General features: G+C 38.6%; 1 protein-coding gene across 1 annotated transcript; it reads right to left on the bottom strand.

Annotated features, from left to right (window-relative positions):
- Positions 1-913: 913 nt before the first annotated feature.
- CTHRC1 (collagen triple helix repeat containing 1) lies at positions 914-12,402 on the bottom strand. Its single transcript, XM_003938609.3, has 4 exons — positions 12,076-12,402; positions 7,918-8,139; positions 5,612-5,828; positions 914-1,461 (listed from the first exon to the last, which is right to left on the bottom strand). Exons 1-4 carry the CDS (start codon positions 12,223-12,225, stop codon positions 1,319-1,321), a joined length of 732 nt encoding a protein of 243 aa, XP_003938658.1. The 5' UTR covers positions 12,226-12,402; the 3' UTR covers positions 914-1,318.
- Positions 12,403-24,511: the final 12,109 nt, after the last annotated feature.

Raw genomic sequence — 24,511 nt, 5'->3', positions numbered from 1 at the left:
GATTTACCAATTTTCAAAGTAACAAGTTGGTGTGTTGGCATATTGTAAGTTGACCAATAATTTTTATTTCACTGTAAGTTGAACTCATACTCATGTATTTAAACATATTTCATGTTTTAAACCATTGCAATTATTCTCCTTATTGATATTTAAATTGTATTATCTTTGCTGGTGAGAACCAATTCAAGTTGCTCTTGGATCCTTTTGAGTTGTTTTTCATAGTTGCCTTGTTTTCCAGTATGACAAAATGTTCCACGTTCATATTGTACATTTCCTGCCCTAGAGCTGAAATCACCATTTCTTCAAGGATTTTTAGTCTCTTTCAGTAGGAAATGGAAATGTAGAGATCACATTCTGGGCATTACTGGATTGGTAATTGTTTCTGGGCCTTTTTGGTAAACAAAGGTAGATTTTGTTATTGTTTTGTAGCTTTATTTAAGTTAAAGTACTTTATGAGTTCATACCGATACATCCAAGTCAAGCTTAGAATTTACTTAACTTCATCAATCTTACATGTATACTGCCTTCATGGATTTTTTCCTGATCACCTCAGCCAGAAATGATCACTCTTCCTTTGAATCATATCACCCACTTCAACACTTTTATAGTAATCAACATATTAATCTTTAATTTATTGTTACTTCTATATATGTCTGATCTCTACCAAATGGCAAGGAATTTGAGGATAGAATCCATCTTTTGTTACTCTTTGTTAAATAAAGATAAAATTCCTGAAGTGCTCATATATTTCCTGACACATAAATACCACTCTTTGTATTCCTTTAAAAATAGAACCATATTATACATGTACTAAAAAGTAATAAATAAGCATTAAATGAATAAATACAAATTGTATTTATGTTAAACTTTTCAGATATAAAGCATTAGAAACTCCAATATAAGTGGCAATTAATTTAAAGATATTAAGGTTGTTGGAAATAATTTTTATTTAACAGATATTAAAAAATTCTTAACATTTACAAATTGTACAAAAACTGGTAGCTTTTATATTTAAAAAAAATGCTATGCTAAGAGCAAAAAACTAAAGATCACAACAATATTCCAAATTACAGGTTCAAAGAATGTGACTATGAAGAAAGTATCCTAATCAGCTTAAAAAAATATTGTAACAACTTTTGATTGAAGTAAAATGAATAATGCTAGATTTAAAAATAGTGTGAAATCACACTTTGGTCTGTAAACATATTCAGCTTTGCTTTTCATTCAGATGTATACATAAAAGTTATTTAAAATGTCATTTAAATGAACCATTCCAAGGTATAATAAAAAAAGAGGTAGCAAATGAAAATTAAAGCATTTATTTTGGTAGTTCTTCAATAATGATGCGAGAAACTGAATTCCATCCAGTAGAAGCATCTCCTTTTGGGTAATCTGAACAAGTACCAACCCAGATAGCAACATCCACTAATCCAGCACCAATTCCTTCACAAAGTCCTTCCACTGCAAGACAAAGATGAAAGTTACATCTTTCTTTACAACAAACAGCAAAATCGTTTAGTTAAATTTTATAACTTGATAAAGCTAGATTATAATTCTGTTTAATGTAATGTTATTAAAAGTTCTAATACCTGATAAGGTTTTCATAATAAAGTTCTCTTTTTCTAAAATTGGTACGTAAATATTTTAAAAATATGTATACATATCCATTCTATGATATAAGTTTAACAGGCAGTGTTCTTACAGATTTCAAGCATAAAACCAGAATTTGTATAGTTACAGAGCTAACTTAAAACAAATTTATTTGACTAGATAAATTTATTTGATTAAACAAAGCAATTTATTTGACTAAGCAAAGAAAGCCTATATATACTTTTAAAAGCCAAGACTTCCATTTGATATGCAAGTCCTTTTTTTTTTTTTTAAAGAAAGCCATTTTCAACATTTATCTGCTGATATGTGATGCTATACAAGTAGAAGAAATACCTTTTTTTTTTTTTTTTTAATAGAGTCTTGCTCTGTTGCTCAGGCTGGAGTGCAATGGAGCGATCTCAGCTCACTGCAACCTCTGCCTCCCAGGTTCAAGCAATTCTCCTGCCTCAGCCTCCAGAGTAGCTGGGTCTACAGGCACATGCCACCACACCTGGATCATTTTTTGTATTTTTGGTAGAGATGGAGTTTCACTGTGTTAGCCAGGATGGTCTCAATCTCCTGACCTGGTAACCTGCCTGCCCTGGCCTCCCAAAGTGCTGGGATTATAGGTGTGAGCCACTGGACCCAGTCAGAAGAAATAACTTTATAACATTAAAAGAAATTCTAACATAATCATTACACCAGCCCTTCAATCGGGAATCCCATTTTACACAGAATTTCCTCATAGTGAATAAACATAAAACAAAAAAACCTTGCATTTCCTATGTGTTTTTATGCATTATAATTATGCAACTTCTCATATGTTCTCTGGACTTTCACCTACTAACATACAAGTTGCAATACATCTTACCAAAGTCTTGTCTTAAATTAAAAAAAAAAAATCCCTCAGCAGCCATTTTAGCAGGCAAAAAGACAGAGTACCTTTGACGCATGTGTAAAATGGGAGAAGAAACTGTAGATTGGCAGATTCTTTAAGAAAATGAATCCTGATATAGAAGTAGTGTAGTGGATGACTTCATGTGACTTCCTATTTGATTGAGGTTAGTGCATTCCGATTGAGACCCAGGGATGTAGGTCTGAAGCAATCTACTTACCTAAACTCTCACAGGAGTAAACCCAGGGCAAGTTTCTCAGAATCCAGGGACCTGCCTCTGGTTCAGGCCCCTTTCCAAGTTGGGGGAACTAAACAGTAGGCATACAATTCCATTTAATCTGGTATTCTTAGTACCACGCCAAGTGGAAATGCCTAGAAATGCTCATCTTTACCCAAGGTCTTGACATCTATAGCCTAGAAACTTGTTCGCATACGCCTATAGCCTAAGGACATCAGACAAGCTTGGGTCTTGCATTAGCCCCATCTGAGGAGAATCAAATGGTCACTTCATGGTCTTTAGCAGATGAAATAATGTAGGTAAATGAACATTTTTGCTGTGACAATGTAGTATCATAGCTTGTTAAGTGAAAACAGTATGTTGGATTAGGACTTCTCAACCCATTTTCCTCCTAGACCCATGTAATAGATGAAACAGTTTGTCAAACTCCCATGAGTATATCAAGGCTTTAAGTCATCCTCTGATTTGCTAATTATAAGTGCACCCCTTTCCTTTCCCTTAAGAGAGATTATCAGCATGTTAGAGAAAGTGATTCATTACAGAGGTAACTTTTAATCCACAATAACACAAAAACTTTTATTAATAACACATTACTTGTGATGCTCCACCCAATTGATCACACCAAATGAGTCTGCACACCATGGTTGGGAAATGCTATGTTAAATTATTTGTAAAGTATATGCGTGTATAGGTCACAGTTTTTGGGCCTACGGGCTTACACTGCAGCAAAATATTAACACACACCTTAAAGATAACAGAATAGAATGTAAGTTGCTTATATCAACTAATCTCTAAACATATCATTTCCTAATCAAATTTTATATTTAATATCTAGATTCTTCTTATTTTAAAGACTGTTTTTTAGATGGGAAACACTTCTTCCTTTCTAGCACATGTATCTGGCTTAGTGAAGAGGGGTTTTAATCTGATTACAAAGAGAACTGAGACAAGAGAACAGGGCCTTAATTTCACCAATTCTACTGTCCTAGGTAAGACACTGTATTTCCTTGGGTTTCTCAATATGCAAAGACAGGGGGTTAAAATCTCTTTTATATTTCAAGGATATTGTGGGGATTGAGGGAAAATATAGAGGGGATCCCCTTGATTGCTTAGGAATAAATTGGTTTTGGGGTTCAGTATCTGACTTGGAGCCCCAAAGAAGGCTGAAATCTTATTTCTGAGGGAAGGGAAAGATGAGATGATCTTCTCCCTCCCCTCAACCATTTTTAAGTATAACATTAGTGAAAAATCTCTTCAGGATGTCAAGGAAATGATGCTAACCATCTGTACAGTTTCTTATTTTTATTCTATGGAAATACAAATAAATATAATAGTATTGCACTTTCTGATGCTACCAGGCTGCGCTGTCATGGTGTGCCATCCGCTGCAACTTAAGAAACCAAAATGGCTGACAAGTAAATATTGATAGTGGTGTCTCTAGGGGATAAGATTAAAAATAAAAAAATTAAAAAAAAAAAACTCTTCCTCTTCTACTTTTTGGTATTTTCTAAACAGTCTTTAATGAATCTTAAAATAGAACAGTCTGGGCATGGTGGCTCATGCCTGTAATGACAGCACGTTGGGAAGCTGAGCAAGAGAATCAACTTGAGGCCAAGTGTTCAAAGTTGCAGTGAGCAATGATCCCACCACCGTACTCCAGCCTGAGCAACAGCACAAGACCTGTCTCTAAAAAATATATATATATATATATATACACATACATACATACATACATACGTAAAACAACCTAATAATATTTTTCTGACAGTTTAAGTGATCACTGGATGTCTTTTCTCTCATACTAGGTGGAAACAGAGAATGCAGAAATAGTATAAAAATTTTCTCTTTTACAAATTCAGCAGACAGTATCCACCCTTTTAAAGAATAAGGCAGAAAAATGAGTCAGTCTCCTTTAGTCTGAGCCAGTGGTTCTCAACTTTGCCTCAACATCAGAATAATAATATTTTTTTAAAAACTGGATCTCACTCTGTCATCACTCAGAATGAAGTGCGAACTCAACTCACTGCAACCTCTGCCTCCTGGGCTGAAGCCATTCTCCAACCTCAGTCTCCCTGGTAGTTGAGACTAATTTTATTGTAATTTTTTGTAGAAATGGGGTTTTGCCATGTTGCCCACGTTGTCTCAAACTGCTAGGCTCAAGCGATTGCCCATCTTAGCCTCCCAAAGTTCTGGATTACAGGTATGAGCCACCACACCCAGCCAACCAAGAGATATTTTGAAAATCCCCTGCCAAGTCTGCACCCAGACATATTAAATCTGACTTCTTAAAGGGGTGGGATAGGTATTTCTTTTGTAAGCTTCTCAAAATTCCTAAAGTGAACCCAATATGAAGCCCGGGTAGAAAAGTCACTGCTCCATGGCATTATTGGCTATTTTGCCACATCATTTAACTCACTGATTTTCAAGCCTGGGGCACATCAGAATCATCAGGGGATCTTTTAAAAAGCGCAGAAGCTGGGCATGGTGGCATGTGCGTCTGTAGCTCCAGCTATTGGGGAGGCTGAGGCAGGAGAATTGCTTGAACCCAGGAGGCAGAGGTTGCAGTGAGCCAAGATTGGGCCACTGCACTCCAGCCTGGCGCCTGGTGCCAGAACAAGACTCTGGCTCAAAAAAAAAAAAAAAAAAAAGGCGCTGTGGTCTTACCACTAGAGATTCAGAGTCAGTTCATCAGAGATAGGTCCCAGGCATCTATATATTTTTTAAAGAGCTAGAGGTAAAACAGAAGTATAACCCAGGGTGGAGAATCATGCATTGAAAACTTGCTAGAGGTCCCTTTACAGCAGGCTAGGACCCAACACCATAGTGGGACTCAAAATTAATCTTAGTTAGATCTGAGGCACATCTTGCAATGTCATAACTTTACATACCAGAAGAAGTGCGATGAATATTAATTGTTGAATTCATTTCAGGGCTTCCTTGGTCCAAATAAACTATGGCTTCAATAGGAAGAGGTCCTGAACATTCAGCTCCATTGAATGTGAAATACCAACGTTGACAGCATGCATTTCTGCATTTTAGCCGAAGTGAGCCACTGAACAAAACTCTTAGAGCACTGTTTGAACGCATCTTTGTAAATGTACACTCCTGTCACAAACATAGAAATGAAATTTAGTTAACATTTTCTATTTTAATTAAAAAGAGATTTTGAGATTTGTGAATTTTACTTAACAATCCTTTTCCCCAAAATGTATTTAAAAAGTTTAACTTGGCCAGGTGCGGTGGCTCATGCCTATAATCCCAGCACTTTGGGAGGCCAAGGCAGGCAGATTACTTGAGGCCAGGGGTTCAAGACAAGCCTGGCCAACATGGCAAATCCCATCTCCACTAAAAATACAAAAAATTAGCTGGGTGTGGTGGTGCATGCCTGTAATCGCAGTTACTCGGGAGGCTGAGATGTGAGAATTGCTTGAACCCAGGAGGTGGAGATGGCAGTGAGCCAAGATTGTGCCACTGTACTCTAGCCTGGGCAAGACAGTGAGACTCTGTCTCAAAAATAGAAAGAAAAAAAAAAGGAAAAGAAAAAGAAAAGCTTAACTTTTATATAGAGAGGGAGATTTTCTGTAAGCTAGGTAAGAGATTTTGATAAAGGAACTCAAATTACAGCTTTCTTAGAATTTCTCACCCCATCGAGGGTATCTTTCAGTTTTACTAAAGAAAGCTAGCCTCCAGCACTTTTGACTAAAACAATTAATGTATTTCCTCTTTTTTTTGCGTTCAAAAACTATTTGCTGAGCCCCAACTATGCACTAGACGGTACAGATACAGCAGTTAACAAACCAGAATCCCTGCCCTCATGGAACTTAACATTCTAGACTAGTGCTCTCCATACATATTCACTCTTGACCTGCTTCTTTTCGAACAATAGCAAACAGTATGAGGGAATAAAGGATGAGCAAGGTTTTTAATATTTATCTATATGACACAATGATAAGGGCCAGGTTTCTTGTTTGCTTATTTTCTCATTGGTCTTTGCAAATTTGTCTGTCTATTGGCTTATGGTCCTATTGTCTTTTACTTGTAGAAGGTTCCCATACCCATCCTGACCATTGCTAAAAGGAATATTAAAACATATTAATAATTCAGAACCCACAAGGATAGCATTTAGAAGGAACTCAGTAACTTTTGATAGACAACTATAAATAAGCAACCAGTGTATCAATGTCAGATGTTTAAATAACTAAGGAATATTTTAACAAGATGCTTTTTAGAAACATGCATGAGCACAGAAAATGTCATAGTCAACGAAACTATGGAAGCTACATGGAAATCCTATTACAAAACAATTAAATCAAGATAGTTTGTAACTCTTACAGATAATAGAGCAGGAAGAGCTGAGATGAGGAACAAGGATTATACACACAGTGCATCTTAAAATCATAAAGAGTTTTATGAAAAGAAAATTTCTTGTAATTGCTTGATGGTAGTGTTAAAATCATGAAGTAATATGCTGTAAATATAGAACCATGCACAGAGTTGGTCAACGAGAGAAAAGAGGCTTATAAATAGCATCAACTTCTTCAACTCTCTTCCATCCCAGTGGATGTCCCAATTACTTTTGAGGCAAACACTAATCAAAGTGACTGAAACATTACTCAAAATACATTACCAGACAGGCTATTTTGAATAATTCCCCATTATTCAGCCTTAAGGTTGCAGAAAAACTTAAAATAATCGCTGTAGTACCTCACATCTAATCTATTTCACTTCTCCTATGCTTAGCAGTTTTAAGCTGGGTATGCTACTTGAATAAAGACAAACACCAATGGACTTCTGCTTCCAGATCAATGTGGTAATTTCTTGGAAACTTCTTCCCACCTTTATATCTGAAGCCAGGGCAGAATTTCTTAGACTGAATTTAAATTTACTTTAGGGCAAGATTGGAAAATTGCTTACTGTCCAACACAGACCACTTATGCTCTCTTTTGTTTGCATTTAAAAAGTATGTTATTTTAGATACTACGGTTAAAATGATAAGCATTTGTCTTAGAAATACATTTATGAAATTAACTTTGAAATCTTATTAACTTTTTATCAATTTTAAATTAAAAGTCACATGCTACCTACTTCTCTAAGTCTTTTGGTTAAAAAATAATAAAATGTCACCAAAAAATCAACACTGAAACATGAAAACCATATTTTGCTTCACTTTTAAAATAATTCAAACTTTACTTACTGCAATTTTCCCAAGATCTATGCCATAATTCAGTGAACTCCATGAACACTGCTTGTAGTTGGGTGTCCAGGACTCCTCAAAGGTCTCCCTCAAACATTCCCCCTTTTCTCCTTTGAATCCATCCCGACCTGGGATCCCAGGGGTACCTGGAACGCCATTGGCCCCAGGGCTCCCGTCTCGACCAGGCACTCCTGCCGGCCCTTGTAAGCACATTCCATTATACTGTAATGAGAAAGAGAAGGCGAAGAAAACTCTCACCACTCAAGATTCAGAGACTCAGTATGATTAAAATTGCATTTATCTTGAGCCCTTGGAGTCAAGAATCCCTTAATACCATGTGCCCATGTTGTAGATGACTTATTATAGAGAATTCATTTTCAAATTATTTCTAAAATATTGTGATTTGTCATAATTTTTAGTGCACAAACTTTAAACACACATACACATCAGAGGAGGACAAAATTATTTCATTTGCCTGCTCCTTTCTACTGTTCATTATAAGCATATATAATTTTAAATACCTATATCCCAAGGTGGAAATACTTTGATACTCTGCTTTTTTTCTTCTACCTCTATACCTTGCAAAGAGACCTGGACTTTTACAGTTTGATGCAAACATACTATTTTTGGATACATGGTTTATTTCTACTTTTTTCTTATTAGAATATTATTGTAATGAAAATCTTTATCCAGATAGCCTTTTTCTTCTTTTGAATTATTTCCCTAAGATAAATTCCTACGGACATAATTATAAAATAAAATCTTAAGAGTCAATAATTATCTTGCACCGGCGATATCTCCAACTTGGATATGAAAATCCCTGCTTCTCTCTGTTTTTAAGTGGGGGAAGCAGTACTTGGATAACATTTCTAGCCTCTCATACCGCCCCTCCTCCCCAAGGAGAAGCAGTACGTGATTAAGTGATCTAGTTTCAGGTGACCATTAGTTCTCAATAGGGGACCATCCACAATCTATCAAACTGTCTGTAAGAGCTAGGATTCTCTATGCTTGTTTTGGGGAAGGATATCTTGCAGCGTTTAAATGCATGGATTCCAGAGCCAGTTTCTTTGGATTTTATCCTGGCTCCACCTTACATTAGCTCTGTAAGATAGGGCAAGTTACTCAACATTTTGGTGCTGTTTCCTTATCTGTAAAATTGGGATAATAATAGAGCCTTACCTTGTAGGGTTTGTATAAGCTTCAAGTGAATAATATATAAAATGTGCTTAGAACAATGCCTGGAACACAGTAAACATTGCATCGTCAGTCATTATTATTCCTATGATTCCCCCAAGACCAATGTGAGGCAGTGACTCTGGACAAGTGTGTCCACTGCCCTGGGTGGACCTTTCAGGGTCTAGACCTGGGGAAGAGAGCACCAGCAAATCTACCAGCCTAGCACACATAAGCCATACACACCAATGCTGTATGATCAGTGGTAAAAGTATACCTTGCACTCCACCTGTCTAATTTCTGTGTCTACATCTGAATTGGTTCAGCTAGGAACAAATGTGTTATTTATTACATACTCCAAAACCCAATGCAATCCATTTAAATTTTTACTCTAACATTTCCTCTATTTGTGTAAGTTGCCTAGTATTATCATTCTGCATAAGTAGACTTTCCAATGAAAACAAAAAACAAAGTTTCTTAGCTATTAAAGTAACTTCAAAGCTTATCTTTTGACTACAGTATCTGGGATGGATGATAAAATCAAATAGCTGTCTGGGAAAAATCCTAGATAATCAGACTGATATTTGCCAACCAATTTGCTTCTCCATTACCAGTTTCATTTTTGGTTTGATAAATGATTTTTTAAGTCTTTGACATTGCCATTTTCCTGACTGTAAGAAGAAAAAGACACTACTACTGTCAGAGAAATAATAAGAAAAAAAAAAGCATTTAACAATTACAAAAGTATTCAAAGACATACAAAATAAAGTTTTAAAAGTGCAAAATATTTCAAAACAGTACGGTGTGTTTTAGACTTTAAATTTTAGTAATTTAATTCACTTTCACAAGCAGATACATACAACGTTTAGACATACATTTCAAGTGGGAATAACACTGCTCCTGATATTCTTTGATTATTTTCACTATTATTCTCCTCAAGGCAAGATAATATACAGACTAAATTTTATTTTCTTATATATCAGTGGGTCTCAATTGCAGACAATTTTGCCCTCTAGGGGACACTTGACTATGTCTAGAGACATTTTTGGTTGTCACAACTTGGGAGCGGGGGTTGCTACTGGCATCTAGTCGGTACAAACGAGGGATACTGCTAAACATGCTACAATGCACAGGACAGTCCCCACAAGAATTATCTGGCCCAGCATGTCCATCGTATCATATTGGGAATTTTTATTCACCTTTTCATCTAAAAAACACATTTCAGAGACCATATAACTTTACTTGATTCGATTTCGCAGGTGTCACATCTGTCTTCTTCTACTTTAAAATGGTAACCCAACACATGCTTAGTACTCTGAATAAATGTCTGTGAAATGAAAAAAAAAAAAAAAAAAGTGAAGGGAAGAGCACTTTTCTACTCCCCTGTTTCTTTCACTAGCCACCAGGGGGCAGAGCTTGGTGGATGCTTGAAAGGAACGCTTTGAAAGATCCTATACAAAGAAGTTGCTTTATAGAATCTGTTGAAAACTTAATGACTGTGGACTTCTGTCAGCAACCCAAATCCAACCTACAGGCTGCACCTGAGCCTGGCTGCAAAATATTTTCCAAGTCTGGCCAGGGTTGTGGGAAACCACAGATACTGTAAATCCTTGAAGGGGAAAAAATTGCAAGCTTCCCAGGAAAAAATGGGTATTTTGTGTATCATAACTACAAATTCATAAAATGCAAACTACACATAAACCACACTCCTTTGGTACAGTTTTAATAACTTGGTCACTTAAAATAGCACTGTTGCCTGAACACATAGTCTGCTTTTGTGGAGCAAAATTACACAGCCTATCACCAAAAAGTACTGTATGAAATGGGGAAAATTTTTTTCTAGCACTTTTGAATCCAAGGTAGAACTAGCTGCCAAGGAACTTGGTTTATTAGTTCAGTTTAAAATGGTAGCTTAACAAATTCAAAACTTTCTTTTTAATAAAAAATGCCCCAACTTATGTCTTGCAATGCCTGTAAATCATGTTTGTCTGCAAATGAGACTGAAGTTTATGATACACCAAGGACTATGGTAGCTGTGAAAGGCTCCCTCATGCCACAGGGCAGAGAACCTCACCCTCCAGTGGGTTTGTTGATTTTCAGAGGGAAGGATTTTAAGCAAACATACCTTCCCACAGATGAGACCCTGGAAAGCACTCAGCCATTTGTTTCCAGTTTTCTGGAAACTGTCGTCTCTCCTAGCTTGACTGTGATACTCCTACCCGGTGGCCACAGCAGAAGACCCAGGGTATCTATAAGGACTGACTGCCCATTTGGTTTAGACAGAAGTAAAACAGGTCCTTAGAGGGTTAGCGCCGGCTCCTTCATTTCCCTTTCCGGCCTTAAACCCTCTGAACCATTCCTGGCCCCTGCTGTGGTTGTCCAACAAAGTAAATTGCAGCCCATACTCCCTAGGAAGATGACCCAACATGACTCACAGTCTTCAAGTTACAAAGAGTTGGACAGATGCTTTGTGGGGGTTGTTATTCTCTCCTGCAGGCAGACGTGGCCACCAGCCTCAACAAAGGACACGTAGCACCGCCCTGGCCCTGGCCCAGGCCCAGGCCCACGGGATCAGCGAGGCCAGGGTCTTTCCCAGGTCCACTTAGGACCTACCCAAGCTCCTCATCCTACTCTCATTGCGGCCCTACCCCTCCGACCCTTCGTGAGGGGTTCTCCTGAGGCCAGAAATTACTGGGGGACTCGCCAATACTTCGGGGAGTCCCACCGGACCCATGTCACATGTCCGCTCCACGATGGCCTCTCATTTTAGTCTCCCCTCTGAGTTCCAAGACTCACTGCCCACATAACCGAGGTCCTTCTGTACCTGTAGTCACAAAGCGTAACACCCTCGGCGCGGCAAGACACACGACACACAGCTGTACAGACAGACACGCCCAACAGCCGGACTGACGGCCTGCCCATGCGGCAAGCGGCCGGGTTCCCTCCACCAGAGCGGCTGTCCCGGCTGGGCTCCCCCGAACTCACCAGGTCCACTACCTCCCTCTGCCGAAGCTGAGCCTTCTGCTTCCCCTTGGGGATCTCAGAGGCGCTCGACGGCGCGGGCAGCTGCAGCAGCAGGAGCAGCAGGAGGCCGCGGAGCAGCCATGCGGAAGCTACGGGGCCCTGGGGGCGCATGGCGCGCGGCAGCCGGGCAGCGCGGAGATGGAGGAGGCGGAGGAGGAGACCGAGGAGCGGGACGTGGTCAGCGTCTGGCCCTGCAGCGCTCCGAGGCCGCCGCAGGCTGCATCAATGCGCCTTTCACCAGCGTGCCTTCCTCCCTCTATCCCTCCCGCCCCTGCGACACCCGGAGCTTCCATCCCGTAATAGGCCCGGAGCCCCCACCCCGAGCCCAGCGTGGGGCGGACCGAGAGCCGGGCCCGCCCCCTTCTGCGGCAGTCGCTCGGCTAGCCAGGACCCTCGCGGGGCGCTCAGACCCGGTGGCGAGCCCGTCAGCAGGGTTGGGGTGGGGTGGCGGTGGCCAGGAGCCGCAGGTTGGGGATTTGAGCAGGGAAGACAGCGCCGGCCGCCTAAATGAACATTTTAGAGGCACATGGCTTAACCTGGGTCCAGGAGCCACCTTCAAGGGTCATCAATTCATGGCATAGGTCGCAAACCTTTTTATTTTTTAATTTTTTTGGAGGTCACATTTTTGGAGGCTGAAAGGTGGGGGTGGGGCGGGGGCAGGAAGGAACCGTAGGTAACAGCAGGTGTTTCAAGAGTCACATGACCCAAATGACGTATAAATAAATGCTGTTTTCATAAGTGCGAAGACTTGCTAAGGTCTGGGACAATGCAAAATTTTGCATGCCTATTCTGTCCTCTCTGCTCGCAATTCTGGCGGGTTGGGAGGGTTAGATGCCTCCTCTGCTACCCTCCTTCATCAAGGAGAAAACTGAGGCTCAGGGAAGTTAGCATCCAGTGGAAATAGTAGAAGTTCACTTTTGAGTACTCTTTGCCTGTGATGGATATTATCTTTTTGTAACCCCCTCTGTCCTCTTTTGGTCTGTCCATCCTAGAAGTAAGCATTCTCAGAGCCCAGGCTGTTCACCAGGTAGGGCCAGGTTGGAGCAGGACATCCCTTATATATAATTAGCTGGACCAAGCGTAACAGAAGTCTTGCCACACCCAAAACAACATGAGGTTGTGACAGATGGCAATATTGCTGAAGTCAAATTCAGCTCAGTAGGGGTCTCCTTATAGACCCATATAGGTTTTCCCGAGTTGGTGAGTCCAGCTGATGGATATTAAAGAGAGGGAACAGTCTAGCAAGGAAGCAGGTCGGGGCAGTTCCGAGAATGTCCACTCCTGGGTTGGTAACTACAGGTACATTTCACTTGTTTTTCTAGAAGCAGTAAAAAATTAAATGAACTGTAAAGCCAGGGCTGGCTATATAATTTGCCTCGCCCAGTGCAAAATGAAAATGCAGGGGCTTTTGTTAAAAAGTTGTTCAGAATGGCAAAATGGTGTCAACAGAGTAATTAATCATTCTAAGTGCCTGGCCCTGTATAACAGCACAGGTCATATGCCCATGAAACTGACCCTGTATGTGGGGTTGCAGTCCTAGTGTCTGATAAAACCAACAAAGATCAAAAAAGACAAAGAAGGACATTACATAATGATAAAGGGATCAATGAAACAAGAAGAGCTAACTCTCCTAAATGTATATGCACCCAATACAGGAGCACCCAGATTTATAAAGCAAGTTCTTAGAGACCTGCAAAGAGACTTAGACTGACACAGAATAAGAGTGGGAGACTTTAACATCCCACTGTCAATATCAGACAGATCAATGAGACAGAAAATTAATAAGGATATTCAGGACTTGAACTGAACTCTGGACCAAGCAGACCTAACAGACATCTACAGAGCTCTCCACCCCAAATGAACAGAATATACATTCTTCTCAGCACCACATCACACTTATTCTAAAATTGACCACATAAGTGGAAGCAAAACACTCCTCAGCAAATGCAAAAGAATGGAAATCTAACAGTCTCTCAGACCACAGTGCAATCAAATTAGAACTCAGGGTTAAGAAACTCACTCAAAACTGCACAACTACATGGAAACTGAACAACCTGCTCCTGAACAAATACTGGGTAAATCACAAAATTAAGGCAGAAATAAATAAGTTTGAAACCAATAAGAACAAAGACACAGTGAACCAGAATCTCTGGGACACAGCTAAACCAATATTTAGAGGTAAATTTATAGCAGTAAATAGCCACAGGAGAAAGCAGGAGAGATCTAAAATTGACATCCTAACATCACAATTAAAAGAACTAGAGAAGCAAGAGCAAATAAATTCAAAAGCTAGCAGAAGACAAGAAATAACTAAGATCAGAGCAAAACTGAAGGAGATAGAGACATGAAAACCCCTTCAAAAAAAAAAATCAGTGAATCCAGGTTTTTTTAAAAGATTAACAAAATACATAGACTGCTAGCCAGACTAATAAAGAAGAAAACATGGAAGAATCAAATAGACACAAACAAAAAATGATAAAGAGGATATCACCACTGATCCCACAGAAATACAAGCTAACATCAGAGAATACTATAAACACCTATACTCAAAAAAACTAGGAAATCTAGAAGAAATGGATAAATTTCTAAACACATACATCCTCCCAAGACTAAACCAGGAAGAAGTCAAATCCCTGAATAGACCAATAACAAGTTCTGAAATTGAGGCAGTAAATAATAGCCTACCAACCCAAAAAAGCCCAGTACCAGACAGATTCACAGTCGAATTCTACCAGAGGTACAAAGAGGAGCTGGTACCATTTCTTCTGAAACTATTCCAAACAATTGAAAAAGAAGGACTTTTTCCTAACTCATTTTATGAAGCCAACATCATCCTGATACCAACACCTGGCAGAGACACAACAAAAAAAGAAAATTTCAGGCCAATATGCCTAATGGACATCTATGTGAAAATCCTCAATTAAATACTGACAAACTGAATCCAGCAGCACATCAAAAAGCTTATTCACCAAAATCAAGTTGGTTTCATCCTTGGGATGCAAGGCTGGTTCAACTTATGCAAATCAATAAACATAATCCATCATGTAAACAGAACCAATGACAAAAACCAGACGATTTTCTCAATAGATACAGAAAAGGCCTTTGATAAAATTCAAAACCCCTTCATGCCAAAAACAATCAAACTGGGTATTGATGGAATGTATCTGAAAATAATAAGGGTATTTATGACAAACCCGCAGCCAATATCATACTGAATGGGCAAAAGCTGGAAGCATTCCCTTTGAAAACTGACACAAGCCAAGGATGCCCTTTCTCACCACTCCTATTCAATGTAATATTGGAAGTTCTGGCCAGGGCAATCAGGGAAGAGAAAGAAATAAAGGGTATTCAAATAGGAAACATGAAAGTCAAATTGTCTCTGTTTGCAGATGACATGATTGTGTATTTAGAAAACCCCATCGTCTCAGCCCAAAATCTTCTTAAGCTGGTAAGCAAATTCAGTAAAGTCTCAGGATACAAAATCAATGTGCAAAAATTACAAGCATTCCTATACACCAATAATAGAAAAAGAGAGAGCCAAGTCATGACTGAACTCCCATTGCTACAAAGAGAATAAAATACCTAGAAATACAACTTACAAGGGATGTGAAGAATCTCTTCAAGGAGAACTACAAACCACTGCTCAAGGAAACAAGAGAAGACACAAACAAATGGAAAAACATTCCATCCTCATGGATAGGAAGAATCAATATTGTGAAAACGGCCATACTGCCCAAAGTAATTTATAGATTCAATGCTATCCCCATCAAGCTGCCCTTGACTTTCTTCACAGGAGACTTAGAAAAAACACTACTTCAAATTTCATATGGAACCAAAAAAGAGCCTGTATTGCCAAGACATTTCTAAGCAAAAAGAAAAAAACTAGACACATCATGCTACCTGACTTCAAACTATACTACAAGGCTACAGTAACCAAAATAGCATGGTACTGGTACCAAAACAAATATATAGACCAATGGAACAGAACAGAGGCCTTAAAAATAATGGTACATATCTACAACCAACTGATCTTTGACAAACATGACAAAAACAAGCAATGAGGAAAGGACTCCCTATTTAATAAATGATGTTGGGGAAAGTGGCTAGCCATAGAAGAAAACTAAAACTGGACCCCTTCCTTACACCTTATACAAAAATTAACTCAAGATGTATTAAAGACTTGAACATTAAACCTAAAACTGTAAAAACCCTAGAAGAAAACCGAAGCAATACCATTCAGGATATAGCCATAGGCAAAGATTTCATGATTAAAACATCAAAAGCAATGGCAACAAAAACCAAAATAGACAAATGGGATCTAATTAAACTAAAGAACTTCTGCACAGCAAAAGAAACTATCATCAGAGTGAACAGGAAACCTACAGAATCAGAGAAAATTTTTGCAATCTATCCTTCTGACAAAGGGCTAATACCCAGAATCTACAAGGAACTTAAACAAATTTACAAGAAAACAAACAAACAAACACCACAATCAAAAAGTGGGCAAAGGATATGAACAGACACTTCTCAAAAGAAGACATTTATGTGGACAACAAACATATTAAAAAAAAGCTCATCATCACTGATCATTAGAAAAATGCAAATCAATATCATAATTAGATACCATCTCGCATCAGTTAGAATGGCAATCATTAGAAAGTCAGGAAATAACAGATGCTGGAGAGGATGGGGAGAAATAAGAATGCTTTTACACCATTGGTGGGAGTATAAATTAGTTCAACCATTGTGTAAGACAGTGTGGCGATTCCTCAAGGACCTAGAACCAGAAATACCATTTGACCCAGCAACCTCATTGCTGGATATATACCCAAAGGATTATAAATCATTCTACTATAAAGACACATGCACACATATGTTTATCGCAGCACTGTTCCCAATAGCAAAGACTTGGAACCAACCCAACTGCTCATCAATGATAGACTGGATAAAGAAAATGTGGCATGTATACACCATGGAATACTATGCAGCTATAAAAAAGAATGAGTTCATGCCCTTTGCAGGGACATGGATGAAGCTCGAAACCATCATTCTCAGCAAAGTACCATAAGAACAGAAAACCAAACATTGCATGTTTTCACTCATAAGGGGTAGTTGAACAATGAGAACACGTGGACACAGAAAGGGGAACATTACACACCAAGGCCTGTTGGGGCTGGGGTGCTAGGGGAGGGATAGCATTAGGAGAAATATCTAATTTAGAAAATCTGCACATTCTGCACATGTATTCTAGAACTTAAAACTTAAATTGTATTAAAAAAAAAACAGCAACAACAACAACAACAACAAAAACAATTAAAAAAAGAAAAGAAAAGAAACTGGCCCCGTATAAAACTAAACAAAGTCCCAGCTGATGCCTTTTAGCAGCCAAACCACTGTGATGGCAGCAGTCTCTGGGCTGGAAAGGAGAGCAGGGAACCACCAAAGAATCTGTCTTTTAGCCAATTCCAATTCCAGTGCCTGCTGTTGCTGTTGCTGCTGCTATCATCCACTGATATTCAGTGGTCCCTCTGTGTAAATGTAGGGTCTAGACTGGGTTTCAGCAAAAAGCCCTGCATTAGCATCCAGGCATTTTTAAACTATACATTCTCAGAATTAACCAAATTATAATGTAAAGTAAGCCACATATCATGATTTATATTTAAAGATAATACATGATAATGTAGAAATGCTTTATAGCATAATGAAGACTTTCACACATCCTGTCTCCGAGGTCCTAAAATTAGCACAAAAGTACTACCACTATGGGTTTAATAACTACACTGTCTCTATGCTTATTTTTATTCTTCTACGGGTTTGCAAACGCATTTATCTTTCCATTCCTGGAATTTACTCTCTCAGTCCAGCTGACTTTTCTTGGTCTAAAACTTGGTCCCCTTCTACCATTACAGATTTTAGTTCTATTCAGAGATTATGGGTTATTTTGGGATCCTGAAGGCTACTTCTAGAGTGGCCCTTTCTGAACCACAAATTAACAAACAGCCTTTTGTAGTTTCTAATTTTGAAAACTATTTTAGGAATAAGTCTTTTAACAACTATGATGACATGTTTTAAACATTAGCATTCTAATGTTATTGAAACGTTTGAGACATTTAAGAAAATTTAACACATTATATTTCTGATATTAATATGAAATGAATAACAAAATTTAGTCAAGTTTATAAAGGTTTTAAATGTTTGATAAAAAAATTACTACATTCATAAGCTTGATTATTAGATTTAAAAGAAGAGCTTGGGTGTTTTAAATTATTCTTCTTACTAGATTTTTTAGAAATTATTTTCATTTTTTGAGGCAGGGTCTCACTGTGTTTCCCAGGCTTGTCATGAATTTCTGGTCAAACAATTTTCCCACCTTACCCTCCAAAGTAGCTGGGACTACAGCGCCATCGTGCCAGCCTTTCTCATTAGATTTTAAAGTTTGCCCTGATGGGCATCTGGCATTTGAGACAATTAGATATATTAAATTTGTAAATTTCACTTAAAAGGTATAAAATAATTTAACTCAGTTTTTAAATATAGCTAAATTTTAGGTAAATTGAATCTTTTCAATAAATGAGTCACTCGAACCTGAATCTTCCATGTAGAACTTAAAAACTTAAGAAAAACTTGATTTTTAAATTTAAATATCTAAGTAGTTAATAATTAGAAGTAGTTTCAAGTAGTATTTTCCATAGACATATATTGCCCATTCCTAAACCAAAAAATCTCTATTGAAAGGAACTGGAAAGGGAAATTAATGAGTTTATTAATACTGTTGGATGTAATTTATCACTACTTCATGTGACGCAAGTTCTAATAAAATTCTTTGGTAGAGTAGAATCATAGGCTTTGAGAGTTCAAAAGAGTTTTAGCGATAATCTAATTCAATCCTTTTATTTTATGATTGACACACATAATTAAAGGCAACTAACAGAGCTCAAAGAACTTTCCAAAAACAAGTGTCAAAGCAAGATTGTACTAAGGGCAGAGAATTCTTAGTTCATGTACAGTATTTAATAATATTTCTTTTGAATATTCTAACCTTCCACAGTGTGACTACTGAAAATTGAGGAAAGAATTTCCAGTACACTTGAGCCAAAGGTTTAAAGGCTTAAAGGCAAAGAGGATCAGACATGGTGGCTCATGCCTGTAATCCCAGCACTTTGGGAGGCCGAGGTAAGAGGATCACTTGAAGTCAGAAGTTTGAGACTGTCCAGGGCAACATAGTGAAATCCTCATCTCTATGAAAAATAAAAAGATTAGCTGGACATGGTGTTTTGTGCCTGTAGTCCCAGCTACTTGGGAGGCTGGGGCAGGAGGATCACTTGAACCTAGGAGTTGGAGGCCGCAGTGAGTTGTGATTGCACCACTGCACTCCAGCCTGGGTGACAGAATGAAACTTTGTCTCTAAAAAACAAAAACAAGAAACAAAGGCAAAAAAGTGCTTTTGGACTCAGCTGGCATAAGGACAAAAAGGGATCAAAGTGAAAGAACCCCAATGGAATGGTAAAATCAGAGTTAGTAGCGAGCTGCACTCTGGAGGATGTGGGTTGGGTTTAGCCAAAGAAGCTATTTCCTTAATAAGCTCCATGTACTTTTGGTCCATATGTCCTGGTTTTGCTTTCTAAAACTATGCATAGCAAGTTCATTCACTTGTACCATTGACAATCTTTCTTCTGTTTGAAAGCAGCACACCATGAAGAGGGGGCAGTTATAAAATTTGAAGTCAGTAGATTCAAGTTTTAAATCTTGAATCCATTACTACTGCTGGATTCATTCATTCATTAACTGAACAAATGCTTATGAAAGTCTCACTGTGTTCTTAGCCCTGTTCAAGGCTATAGGAATTTATCAATAAATAATAAAAATAAACATTTCACCCCTCAAAGAGCTTACAAGTTAGTTTGTCATGACACACAGTAAACAACAGATATAATCAATGCATTAAATAAGTATGTTTGGTGGTAAATTCTATGGAATATGATAGAAGATGGAAGAGGAACTAAAAGTGTTAGTAGCAGCATAGAGGAAGCCAGTTGTGATTTTGTGTAGGGTGGTCAGGCTTGGCCTCATAAGTAGGTGGCATTTGAACAAAGGCTTGAAGGTGGGGAAGTAAGTAAGCTGTGCGGGTATCTGAGAAACCATTCCAGGCAGAGGGTATCTCCAACGCAATGCCCCTGAGGCAAGAGAATACCCAGGTCTTTCTATCATTCTGTTCCGTCATCATCAGCAGATCGGTTTTACCCTCTGGCTTTCTCCACTCATGATAATCAGATGATCTTAGACACCACATTCAGGCACAGAAATATCCAGAAAAAGATGAGCTAGTTTCCACTCTATCATTGTTAGGGACAAGGAATTTTCTCCAAAGTCATGTTACAGAACTTGGTCATGTCTTGAGCCAGGATTAGACCACCTCAGTTTACTAACCAATCATTACCCAGGGGAATGAGTGTAATTTGACTTAGTTCAATCCTTTGAAGTGAAACAGATGCTGGACATTTTGCTATCATAGGTTATTTTCAATTTATAAAAAATACTGCATTGAATATCATTCTACAAAATCATTTTGCACACATATCATTACATCCTATGGATAGAATACTAGGAGTGGAATTACTAAATCAAACAGAATGAACTTTTTTTGTCTTTTGAGATGAAAGAAAAATTCTTTCTTTTATATTTCCTTTGCAGGAAAGCAAATACAAGCAGCTCTGCAGTGGCGAGATCTCAGCTCGCTGCAACCTCCGCCTCCTAGGTTCAAGCAATTCAGAGGATGAACTTTTTAAAGTCTCTTGATATGCAATTAGAATTACTTTTTATAAAAATTATACCACTTAATACGCCCATTGCAGTGTGAGGGATCACATCTCTTACACCCTCATCAACTTTAAATATGCATTTTAAATGTTTGCCACTTTAAAATTGACCATATTTATTGATCACTTCCAAGTTAATAGGCTATTTCCAGTCTTCCAACATTTTTTACTTTGAACTCTTAATATATTTTTTGTTAGACATACAAATTCTTTAATTATTGATATATTTTAAAATGTTTAATCTTTCCTCCTATGGACATGTCTCCCCATCTTTCTAAATTCCCTTTTAAGTATCAGTAAAGTTCTATAATTTTTAAAATTTAGCTTCTTGTGCATTTCTTGTTTTCTTTCTTTTTTTTTTTTTTTTTTTTTTTGACAGAGTCTTACTTTGTCGTCAAGGCTGGAGTCCAGTGGCATGATCATGGCTCACTGCAACCTCCTCCTCCTGGGCTCAAGCAGTCCTCCCACCTCAATAGCTGGTACTACAGGCGCACGGCACCATGCTTGGCTTGTATATTTTTGAAGGTCTCATCATGTTGTGCAGGCTGGTCTCAAACTAAAGTGGTCTGCCCACTTCAACCTCCCAAAGTGCTGGGATTACAGGTATGAGTCACTGTTCCCTTTTCTTATTGTGGCTATTATATATTTTGCTGCTATTGCAGAAGAAATCTCCCCCTCCCCAATATATTATATTACATTTCTATTACTTGTAACAAGTTGCTACAAATGTAGTGGCTTAACATAACACAAATTTACTATCTCACCATTTTTGTGTCAGGAGTTTAGCATGACTAGCCGGTCCTCTGTTCAGTATTATCCTAGGATGAAGTCGAGGCATCCACCAGGTGCACCCTCATCTGAAATCTCCTCTAGGGGAAAAAAAAATCTCCTCCAAACTTCTTTAGGTTGTTGGAAGGATTTATTTCCTTATGGCTGTATGACTGATGTCCCCATTTTCTTGCTCTCTGTGGGTTAGGGATCAATCATTCTCAGGCACCAGAAGTTGGTATCAGATTCCTGCCATGTGGCCCCCTTTAAAGGAGCTCTATCTCATGTCTTAATTCTCTGACTTCAGGAAGGGTGTAGTCCCTTTTAAGGGCTCACACAATTAAGTCAGTCCCACCAAGGATAATCTCCCTTTTAAGTTAAAGTCAACTTATTGGGGACCTTAATTATACCTGTAAAATCCTTCTGCTAATTATACCTGTAAAATGTAATATGATCATGGCAGTGACACAGATCATAGTCACAAGTTCACTCACATTCAAGGGAAGAGATTATATAGGACGTGTCTAAAAGAAGGCAGGAATCTTGGGGGTCGTCTTAGAACTCTGCCTACTGTATGAGGTGATTAGCTATGGAAAGAAGTTTTTGATTTTCATTGCTTGTCTCCTTAAAGCACAAAATTGTATCAGGCTTGCTCAAGAAGTTCCAGATGGTCAATAAAAATGTTCTAATTATACTAGTGGCAGTAGGTGGCTACCAAAGTTTTTATATTTCCTTTGCAGGAAGGCAAATACAAGCAGCTCTCAACTTTTAAAACATTAAGTGGTCAGATATTTCTCAGTCAGCCTCATGCCAAGTATATCTTTCACGTATCACCTAAAGATAAACATTTCAAAGTATCATGTCATTACTTCCTGCCAGTCGAAAGTTCAGTTTCAGCAGCACTCCTATCCTCCTATAGTGGTATATGTGTAACTGTTTGACTATTTTGTACATTCTTATTTTATAAAAACAATTAAAAAGTAGTGATATTAATTATAAGAGCTCATAAACTTTGTACAGCTGAAATAGAGATATAAATGGGCTGAAAGTGGCAATTTTTTTAGCATCAATGGAACAGTCACTGGAATGAAGATAAGAAAAACCTGTTTAGTCAGAGTAACATAAACCATGCTAGATATTTCAACCAGAGTAGATGCAATACGGGAAATTGATTACCCAGCTGTTGGAAAGCCAGTATGCTGAGGTGAACCCAATTAGGTACTGATGGAAGCAGCTACCACCTGCAGGGCTGGAGAAACAAAAGGAAGGAAGTGTCTGTGAGGAGGCCCTAGAAGATTGAACTTAGAGGAAGTTCCACCCCTACTCCAGCTCAGTTCTCAGACTTCTCCCTGGAGCACCAAGTGCACAGGGATTGAACCATCAACGGGGGCAAAGCACAGCTGCCAAGGGAAGTGTCGAGAGAAGCTTGACTAGGCTTTGCCATCAGTGCGGAGCTTGCAGGAATCCCTAATGAAGTGAGTTACTTTTTCTTTCCTTGTGCCTTGCTATGTTTTTCTAGTGCATCCAATTGTTTAATCATTAGACCGTAACAGGAAGCCAGCTGGTAAGAACACCTGGGAGATGTAGTTTTTAGCCTCTAGACCTATCGTTTCAGAACAGAGTATAGAGGGATGGCTTAATGTTGAAAACAATAAAGAGTAACCCAGGGCATGACAATGTAAAAATCTAAAGAACATGTGAAAATGAGGAAACTGTATCTCAAAATTATCAGGAGTGGGGAATATCTAGGAATTCATTGTATTTCTGAGGTCGGGAGGGGATGTGAACTCTGCTTTGCTGAACAGCACTTGCCTTTGTGGTTTTAAAACCACTTAATTGATTTCTTCTGGTGACACAATTCTTCTAGAGTAAGGAACCCATTCCCATTCTCTGTAGGTCAAGTAGGGCTTTGACCCACCAGCACTGAGATGGGGCATGTTACTCAGGCCCCAACAACTGCAGGGCCCCATTCACTTTGCCACAGTAATTGGTTCGGAGATGAGCAGATAACCTTAACCCGGCTAATCAGGGCTCTCCTAGTATGTTTTATTTTTAAATCCATTTGCGGCAAATGCTGGCTCTCTGCTGGCCTTCCTAAGCTTGCAGAGTACGAGTTTGGGCTGCCAATTGCTTCTTTGTCTACCACTGGAGAGAGCTCTTCCAAGAGACAGAGAGAAAGAAAGACATAAAGACCCCAAACATTGTTTGGACCTTGTCCTGAAGTGAACTTGTACTTTTCAATTATGTGATTCCGTTAAGTCCTTTTTTTCCTATAACATGAGTTGGTTTTAGTTGTAAGTTACTTGACTTTCATCCACATTTTTTTATTTTTACTTTTTTTTTTTTTTTTTTTTGAGACAGGGCCTTCCTCTGTTGCCCAGGCTGGAGTGTAGTGTGTGACCATAGCTCACTGCAGCCTCAAACTCCTGAGCTCTAGCAATCCTAGGCTTTCACCTCAGCCTCCCAAGTAATCAGGATAACAGATATGCACCACCACACCTGGATAATTTTTACTTTTTATTTCTGTAGAGACAAGTCTGGCTATGTTGCCCAGGCTGGTCTCAACTCCTGGCCTAAGTGATTCTCCTGCCTTGGCCTCCCGAAGTGCTGGGATTACAGATGTGAGCCAACACACCCAGCCTGTGTACATTTTTCATAAGTACGGTATGTTCAAAGGCAACATAATATAGTGGTTAAAAGTGAGAACACTGGACCTTGGTTATACAAACCATGACTGAATTCTGATTCAGCTACTTAATGAGCATGATATTGGACAAGTTACTTAAAATCTAATTGAATCTCAAGTTCCTCAA

Source organism: Saimiri boliviensis, chromosome 15 (genome assembly GCF_048565385.1).
Source record: "Saimiri boliviensis isolate mSaiBol1 chromosome 15, mSaiBol1.pri, whole genome shotgun sequence".
Taxonomy (NCBI): domain Eukaryota; kingdom Metazoa; phylum Chordata; class Mammalia; order Primates; family Cebidae; genus Saimiri; species Saimiri boliviensis.
Note: the sequence above shows the minus strand (reverse complement) of the source record. Positions and strands in the feature narration are given on the sequence as shown.

What these genes read in the sequence shown, in the direction of transcription:
- CTHRC1 (XM_003938609.3), bottom strand. Translation starts at nt 12,225, where the DNA reads ATGCGCCCCCAGGGCCCCGTAGCTTCCGCATGGCTGCTCCGCGGCCTC. An exon ending in TAGATCTTGGGAAAATTGCA is followed by an intron (nt 5,829 to 7,917) that starts GTAAGTAAAGTT and finishes TGTTTGTGACAG; the next exon opens with GAGTGTACATTTACAAAGAT. An exon ending in TATTCATCGCACTTCTTCTG is followed by an intron (nt 1,462 to 5,611) that starts GTATGTAAAGTT and finishes TTTGTCTTGCAG; the next exon opens with TGGAAGGACTTTGTGAAGGA.